This window comes from Corvus hawaiiensis, chromosome 8 (genome assembly GCF_020740725.1).
Source record: "Corvus hawaiiensis isolate bCorHaw1 chromosome 8, bCorHaw1.pri.cur, whole genome shotgun sequence".
Taxonomy (NCBI): Eukaryota; Metazoa; Chordata; class Aves; order Passeriformes; family Corvidae; genus Corvus; species Corvus hawaiiensis.
The window spans coordinates 38,557,141-38,566,316 of NC_063220.1; the positions used below are offsets into that span (position 1 = coordinate 38,557,141).

General features: G+C 41.5%; 1 protein-coding gene across 2 annotated transcripts in view; it reads left to right on the top strand.

The window, feature by feature from the left end:
- MCU (mitochondrial calcium uniporter) overlaps window positions 1-9,176 on the top strand; it is a 77,009-nt gene that overhangs the window by 65,616 nt on the left and 2,217 nt on the right. For both annotated transcript variants that reach the window (XM_048311135.1, XM_048311134.1), the window contains exons 3-7: window positions 2,802-2,972; window positions 3,465-3,569; window positions 5,784-5,944; window positions 6,428-6,631; window positions 8,167-8,283. In XM_048311135.1, coding sequence (XP_048167092.1) covers window positions 2,802-2,972; window positions 3,465-3,569; window positions 5,784-5,944; window positions 6,428-6,631; window positions 8,167-8,283 — 758 coding nt within the window. The remainder of the gene's footprint in view (window positions 1-2,801; window positions 2,973-3,464; window positions 3,570-5,783; window positions 5,945-6,427; window positions 6,632-8,166; window positions 8,284-9,176) is intronic.

The following is a 9,176-nucleotide window of genomic DNA, read 5'->3' on the forward strand; positions in this document are numbered from 1 at the left end:
AGGTTGAGAAGATAGTGTCTGTGTGTGCCTGATTTGATTTTACCTCTCCTTGTGTTATGCTTGAATATTTCTCTCATTATTTCTTCCAATAACTTGACTTTTACCAGTAGCCAGTGTTCAACACTGACTTCTTCGGCCACACTTTCTTCTTTTACTATACTTTGTTTTGACCTCATGTGTTGCTCAAGTTGATCTTAGGCAAAAATGGAAATCTTAAAAAAAAAAATATATATATATATATACACCCATGACCTGTTGCTGGTGCACATATGATTGAGTCAAAACTTTGTGGTGCTTGGATGGAACTCATACCTCAAAGCAACCCCACGCTTTATATAGCATCTAAAGCTTTTCAAATCCTCCATGGTCTTATTTAGCACCATTCCTGGCTCGGCTGTAGGTGTCCGTAAGTGTAAGTGAAGCACACTTGTATAAAATTACTTTCTTTTACTTGTTCCATGCAATTAAATCTTGGCTTAAAATTTAGCTAGGGCAGATTAGCTGAAACCTTAGCTCTGTAACTAGTTGAGGTGCCAAATGCTTTGTCCACTTAGTAACTTGTGAAGTAGATGCAGAAGACACACAGGGCTGTGGGAGAGAAAAATGAGGCAGCCATATCACAGAGGGGCTTATTAATAACTTTTGCTGGAGTTGTCTGCTGCTGTCTGTTAGGTTTGTGCTATTGTGTCCTTCAGATTCCTTTCTTTTATTTGCCTCTGAGCTCTTCCTTTTTCAATGCAGTGAAAATCTGACCAGTATTACTTGTGTGGGAGGTGATGGCAGGATCAACCTGGAATTATGGACTTTCCCCACCAGTGAATTAAGCTAGGAAATTACTTTTACAAGGGGTTTGCAAGGAAAACATAAAGCAGCTGTGTTTCCAGACTTACTGACCCTGTCTTTTGAGGGGGAATAATTTGGCCTTTGATACTTCACCTAAGCTGGAAATCCTAGTGAAAGGCTTTGTTTGTGCTCCTAATGCTGATGACTCCTCAAGTGCAGCTGGTCCTGGTAGGCACTTCCTCCAGAGCTGGCAGTCCTGGAGCTCTGGCTGTGGTGTGGTACCAGTGGGGATACATGGAAAAAGTGTCAATGCAAACACTGTTATCTCTTCTGCTCTGCAAAGAAATGGCCTCACTGCCTGTATTATCTAGGTAGCATTTTAAATTTAAAGAAAACCTGATAGCTGTCATAATAGCTGCTGCTAAGGAGCTCTAAATTCTCACTGTCCAAATAAATTAGCATTTTGCTTTATTTTTTTCCGGTAAATATCTGATTGTTGTCTCTGAATTCTATGCTTCAAGATGCTAAAGCTACTAAAATCCTGTCAGCTGTCTGAGTCTTGAGAGTAGGCATTGATAGGTTTTCAAACACTGGGGCCTCTTAGGATGCTTTAGTCATTTAGGTGTCCATACTTGGTTGCTTCTATCTAGTCTTTAAGGACTTGAAGGTAGCAATCCCTTGCAAGAGGGAAAAAGCCTTTTTATGCTTGATTCATTTCATGAAGGTGTGTGATAGTTGAGAATGAGAAGAGAATTCTTCTGGCTTTGTACAAGTGCACTCGGTACATCCTTTTAATATCCATGATCCTTTATTTTTGGAAAGGTGTGTTGCCCCAAGACTTCTCCTGCTAGTTCCCTTTGGTAGTTAAAATAATATTGTCTTCATTTTTACTTTTGTTGACTCTGACTGACTGGTTTTGATGTTAGCTGCTTAAAATGACTTAGCATGTCAATCCATGAGTTCAGTGAGTTTAAGGAGACAGGAGTTGACCTAAGCTGCAACAGGTGGGGATACTGAGGCAGATGAGTTGTGGGTGGGTGTGACTGCACCATCCTTGAGACACAACAAATGCTCTGAGCAATAAAAAAACCCTGTATGTTCTTACATAAGAAAGATGCCTATAAAAGCAAGTAATTTTTAGGTGTGCTGTTATACCTTAGCAGCTACCTCACTTGAGGACAATTACAATGGTAATTCAGTAAAGGGCTTAGGGAATATGAACTTATAACTTCTCTTTTCTGTGTATGGATGTCATGAAGCACAAGGAGCAGGTTGTGGCAGTAAAATAATAACCAGCTTACAGTTCATACAGGTCACTACCATGGATTTTAAAATGAATTACTGAAATCCTTAAGAATGCTTTCAGAAAAACTTCTGGCAGCTCCAAAGAAATTGAAAATCTTGTTTTATCTACACCTAAGTAGCGATGCCTGTCTGGAGAAGTACAAAGCATATTGATCCCATGAATTTTAGATGAAATGGCCTTGAGGCCTAAACTTGGAGTGCCGCTTTCCTACAGCCTCATGCTCCTGACTGCTTTCTTTAAATGTCTTGCCTCAGGACAAGGAGGAGGAAACCAGAACTAAACAAGGATAAAAATATTTGAAGTTGGTCCTTCCTTGATGTTTCCTAGTATACACAATCTGCCTTTTTCTCCTGAGCTATAAATCCTCATAAACAGCAGTGTTTTTGTCTTCCATAGTCCAAAATGCTTTTGTTCTCAAAACCTAACCCAAACATACTGTGCTGCCATGTTATGGCTTTTAGATATCATGTTGCCTTTAGAATAAAGGTGACTGAGTTTAGTGTCAGTAACTTAAAAACTACAGAAAATGACTGCCATGTTACTGGAGTGGCAATCTTGGCTATACCTCCATTTTTCTTTGGCCATGTCTCTTAGTAACATCAAAAGTTTAGTCCATTCAGATGACAATCAGGTTTGCCTCTTTCTCCATGGGACAAATGGAGAAGATCTGTTATCTTTTAATGATAAGCTTGTATTTTTGTTGTCTCTGTAGAAGTGACGGTGGTTTACCAAAACGGGTTGCCTGTGATTTCTGTGAGTCTTCCATCGCGGCGCGAGCGCTGCCAGTTCACCCTGAAACCCATCTCAGACTCTGTCGGGGTGTTCTTGCAACAGCTGCGAGCAGAGGACAGAGGAATTGATCGGGTTGCAATCTACTCAGCAGGTACTCTTGTTTACAAACTAATTGATTTACTTGCTTGCCTGCTGTTTTCACCCGGCCTTTTGCTTTTGAAGTAAAAGTTTGCTGTGATGTGAGTTCTTCAACCTTCCTGAAAAAGCAGAAGGTAGAAATGCCATTCTTAGAGTAAGAATATTGTGTAGTCAGAGCTGCTAAGGAAATCAGTCCTAATGGAGATGTTTTCTGGTGAGTGCCCTACTATTTAGTAGGAAAGATGCAAGCTATGCAACTGACGTTGATGTTCAAATCAGTTTGTAAGGAATTGGGTGGAGAAGGTGGTACAAGTGAAACAGTATCCTGCTTTAGCAATGGAAACTCAGTCATGTTTCCACCTTTCCTTGTCTTGGCAAACAGTATCATCTTTTGGAAAGAATGGAAGCCCAACAGCTGGATTTGGGATGGTGTTACAACTTAGCCATGGCATGTTCAAGTCCTTTGTTGCTCCTGCTTAATGCATCATCTGTGTTTTCCTTACAGATGGCACACGTGTGGCCTCCTCCACAGGCATTGACCTGCTTCTGCTGGATGACTTCAAACTGATCATTAATGATGTCACGTACCATGTCAGACCACCAAAGAGAGGTAAACCAGCCTGGTTCTGCTCAGCACTGGGAGTACATTTCAGTATTCAGCTCCCTGCTTTGTTGCAACATGCTTTATTAACTTGTTCAGGAGCATGAAGCGTTGTTTCTAAAGGGCAACCTTGTGGTTTCTAATCCTGCCCTTGGAGCCCAATTTAGAGATATCCAAGTAATCAGAATAATTACTAATGAAAAGCAGATATTTCATTCTGTTCAAAGCTAGTGCCCCCCCAGCCTCCAAGAGGAATAAACAAAGAAATATAATTCCTTTTAAATTCTAAGTTTTTCAAAATTTTTTTTTAATTACTGAAAAGTAATTTAATTTAACTCATTCTGAGGGAATACAATACAAGATGGGAATTAGATTGAAACTTAGATTGTCTGGTTTGGAAGACTAAATTGTTGCTTCCCCTGACAGCTAACATTGTTTCCATTTAAGTGTGGTACTTCGGCTATTGCAGATAAACCTCAAAACCTTGTTAGCTACCAAACAGTGAAATAAAGGAGACTGTGCCCTTAGAAGGTTGTGTCATGAAGAATCAGCTAGGAAGGGAAGGGAAACCAACCTATTTTGAGTCAACAAGAAAATCCATTTCAATAATATTCTTTGGATGTGTGTGAATTTCAAGATGTGAAAACCTGCAAGAAGATTTTGAGACACTTCAGTGTTACTGGTGGAGGCAGGAACTCGGTGTTTTTATCGGCCCTCTACTCTTTCTTCTGGGCAGCTTCATAGCCTTCATAAAACACCAGGTTCTTGCATGCCTGTAGTTTTGTCTGAGGATTTAAATAAAAGGGATGGCTTGGGAAATGCTGTTCTGCTTGGTTCACAGATGGGGATTTTTATCTTCTTTATTGTTCTGTTTTTCTGGAATTGGGAGTGCAATACTCGGTGAGATGCTCTTTCTTGCCTAAATGTGGGGTAGACTGACCTCTGCTAGAGATGATTTTTTCCCATCTCATTAAAAGCACCTTAACAGAAAGCTCTCCATTAAGATTGGATATCTAAACCACTGGGTATCATACACACAAAGAAGTTACTCTGCTCTGTCACCCATTGTGTACTGCTAAGTGAGCTCTGGGATCACCAAGGTTACAGGAAATTGTCTCCTAGGATGCACTTGCCAAGGAGATTTCTGTAGTTCGTGCTAAAATGAATGTGCCTGCAAATAGGCACTGAGGTTAGTTCTGTCAAACTTTTCGGCTGTTGCTTTTCCATTTTTACAAGATCACCTTGTATATCTGAAAATGTAAACACCAGAATACTGTAATTTTAAATAAGTACTTCTTGATGGTCACCTCAGTAGGAGCATTTGGATTTTTCTTCCTAGGGGAACAGGAGCCCTTTAACTAGAAGGAAATTGTGTATTTCGTGTGTCTTGACACAGGCAACTGAGCCACTTTTTTTCCTTGAGCTGCTGGTGTTAAAACTTAAGCTGTCCATAGCTTTTTGAGTTGGTAAAATCATATTTTAATAACTTTAAGTACAAGCCCAAGGATGCTACAAAAATTAATTTATTTGGTTAATGTCAAAATATTTTGCTTTAATTTCAAACTTGTTTTTTTCCCTGTGTAGTGTAACACAATACAAGTAGTCACAACTCCTTTATGAACTGGTATTCTCTAGGAATCCTTTTTGGCGTTTGAATGCAAAGATAAAGGTGTTTTTGAGTCATGGCCCTGTTCTTGTTTCTAAATACCAGAAGGGAGAAGTTCACTCCTTTGTAGGCAGCACAGCCAGGGGGGTGTTACCCACAGAGTATTGGGAAACGATTCTTGGCACTGGCACTCAAAATGCTGCTGATGAGACTGTTGTGGGGTCCCTAACCCATGATGCTCAGTTGCCACCGCCAATAACTCTGGTTGTTGGTGGTCTGTAGTCTGAATTCTGCCTGTGTCTTGACAGCTGGTGTGATGGATCATAGCTAGTTTAGTTCATTTCTCTTGTATATAAATATGATTCAGAAGCAGCTGTTGATATCTGGCCAGCTTTATAGGACATCTCTCTTTTCCTTGTTCTTACCAAATTTTAGGAATATCCAGTAAAAAAGCCTGGTTTTCTTTTAAGGGACTTGTATTGTCTTAGAGTTCTGGAGCTCTTCCAAAGAATTCTTTGTTGAAAAGATAGTTCTGTTTGTTTCCAGTGCAGACTAATAGCGGTTTTCCAAGGGCTCTGTGGGTACAGGTGTATAAAGCAGCCTCTGTTTTTTCCTAGAGCTGTTAAGCCATGAAAATGCCACGACGCTGAATGATGTGAAGACATTGGTTCAGCAGTTGTACACAGCCTTGAGCATCGAGGAGCACCAGCTGAACAAGGAGAAGGAGCTGATAGGGAGATTAGAGGAACTGAAGGAGCAACTAGCACCTCTAGAAAAAGTAAGGAGTTTCTCAGTGTGTCGTATTTATCCTCCAAATGCAGCCTGAATGTATTTCCAAGTTTTAATTGGGTCCCTGGCATGCTTCAAATAGTTTTAAGATCACTGAACCAAGTGTTTACCAAACCATGTTTGCTTCTGGTTTCAGTGGAAATATTTTGTTTCCTTGCTTTAAGTAATCGGAAGTGAGCTTGCTAGTAAATAAAGACTGGTGCTAGTGCAACAGAACATCTCTGAACACAGAGAAATAAATAATTTCCTGAGGCGTTCAGAGCATGCTTGGAGTAAATATAGTGACAAGATACTGATGGAAAAGAGGTTTAGGTTTGTTTGTATAATCATCATGCATAATCAAATCATGTTTCAATCCACTTAATGTTACTATTAATATAAGGGACTATTTTTACAACATTATTATCTCTTAACAATATTAACATAATGACTTCTGAGACTGCAAGGTGTTGTGTGTTTCTGCCTTCTGCAGGTAAGGATGGAACTCAGCAGGAAAGCAGAGAAGAGGACAACCTTCGTGTTGTGGGGAGGCCTGGCCTACATGGCCACTCAGTTTGGGATTCTGGCCCGCCTCACCTGGTGGGAATATTCTTGGGACATTATGGAACCAGTCACCTATTTCATCACCTATGGTAGTGCCATGGCAATGTATGCTTATTTCGTAATGACCCGCCAGGTAGGACTTGTTGTGCTGATATTGACACTTCACTAGAAGACTTTCTCTGGGCTCTGCTCCCTAGAAAAATAGCCAAGTTGTGCCTGTTAGAAGCTGCTTTGCCCCTTCCTTATCCTGTTGGAACCCAGATGCCACTTGATTAATTTGTGCTGGCCAGGGAGGTGGTATGTGGTTGTGGGGTATTCTGGTGGTGGTCCTGGCTGGTTGTCTTACCAGAAATGCTTTTCTGTGTTTGGTGACTGACTGCTGTAGCCAAACAGATTCATCTGCTGGCAGATATGGTCAGTACAGACAGGTATGGCTGCGTGAGGTACCTTCTGAGCTTCAAGGAAACCCATCCCTCTCACATGCCCGTGTTGGCCTTTTTAAAGACACCAAAGATCAGGCATCTTGTTGGAAATGCTTTTGTTTAGGCCTTTCACAGATCTGGCCTCCTGTCCAGATGAAGAATCTGTCTCTGGATCCTTGTAATTGTGAGAGATTCTCTACAGATTTTCTAGTGCAGGGTTTGTCTCACCACTTCCTAACCCCACCTAAATAAAGAGGAAGGGAGGGCTCAAAGTGTCCCTACTGTCACAAGGCCATCAGAACAGATGCTGCAGGTGTTCCAGCATGGTGTCCCAGGGGTCTGTCAGCTGCATCATTTCAGGGGCGGTGTTTATAGCTTTTTTCCCTCCTTTTCTCCCCACAAACTTGTCAGTACAAAATACGTTAATTCTTGTTCTCTCTGCATGGAAGGATTCACACTCTGGGGACAGGAGTAAGGTGATAGTAACTCACTGCTGTAGTGTAACACGTGGGTAGAGAAGCAAATGTCTGACTTGCTGGGTCTGGCTGGGATGGAGTTAATGTTCTTCAGAGAAGCTGGTGTGGTGCGGTGTTTGGCATTTGTGACCAAGACAGCCTTGATAACATATGAGTGCTTTTGCTGTTGCTGAGCAGTGCTGGTACAGCATCAAGGCCTTCTTTGGATTTTGTTCTTCCCTGGTTTGCCCCCTCCTAACCCCCCACTTCCCACCTCTGGCAATAGGATGGGGGTGGGTGAGGTGTTGTGAGGGAACACATCTGGGACACCTGCCCTGAACTGACCAAACTGATATTCCATACCATATAATGTCACCTTCTGTAATAAGTTGGGAGGGAGTTTCTCCAAAGCAGCTGTTGCTCAGAGTCTGGCTGAGCATTGGTCTGCTGGCAGGAGGTGGTGAGTGGTTGCTTTTGCATCACTCTTACGTTGTTGTGGGGCTTTTTTCCTCAGTTATTAAACTGTCTTTATAGTACTGTTTTTCTTGTTGTTTTCCTACCTTTGGATTCTCTTCTCTCTCCCATCCAGCTGTGGGGCAGTGAGTGACTGGGTGGGGGTTTAGCTGCTGGCAGGGATCACCCCCCACTGTGCAAGCTTGGACCAGGCTTGTGCCTTCTGTCAGAAACTGGTCATTCTCCCAAACGCACCTGAGACGTACTGTGCTGTGGCATCTTGTGTTGCCTCCCTGCTGTAGCTTTATTCCTATTTTCTCTCCTTTTTCTCTCTTCAGGAATATGTTTATCCAGATGCTAGAGACAGACAATACTTACTATTTTTCCATAAAGGAGCCAAAAAGACACGATTTGATCTAGAGAAATACAATCAACTCAAGGATGCAATTGCTCAGGTAACAAGAATTTTTCCAGAAACAAGATAAAGAAATTACTGCTTGCTAGCTCTTCAATACTATTAATAGACACACCTCAAGCAAGAATGAATGTATTTTAAGTTTTCAGCCCATTTTCTTGTCACAGCCCCACTGCAGTCACTGATTTGGCTTTGATATTCCCAGGAACAGAATAGAACTGCTGGATGCGTAAATCAACGTGAAACCTGTATCAGTCTTTAAGGGCCTTTCAGACACTGCTAGCAAGTCTTGAGTTGCTTCAGACGCTTTATGCCTCAGAGGAGTCTAATTCAAGATTTCTTTTTTCCTCAGCTCCTACACACCAGATGGATTTAGTGAGAAAAAAAGACTTGCATCCATTCAGTTCAGGACTTCCTGACATAGCACTTCAGTGCAGTCCTGGAAAATAATGTTCAGAAAATGTGGCTGTATTGTTAAAGTCAGTGGGGGCAGATTTCTCAGACTCTGGAGACAGATGCTTTTGACAGATTATCCACATTGTGGGATCTGTTCAGCAAAGGACTTGGATAGAGATACTTCCTTGTGTTTCTCAGAGCCTTATTGCAGAAGGATGGTGTGAGCAGAAAAAGCGGAGTTACCACATTGTTTTTTGCTGCTCTCTATCATCTTTTATTCCTAGGCTCTAGAAATGACAGTGTAAGATATCCAGACGAGTTCCACCCCTGCCTTGGAGAAGGAACTGCATAAGGAAGGAGCCATAGGTCTTTCTGTGGTTTCTTATGCCATGCTGAATACAGATGCCATTGGATGGCCCTATTTTCCTGAAGCTTTTCTTCTAGAATCAACCATCCCTAATAATCTGGTTGGGATATTGCTTTGTGTTGGCTTTTTGTTGGCTTTTTTTTTTTTTTTTTTTTTTTTTTTAATATTCC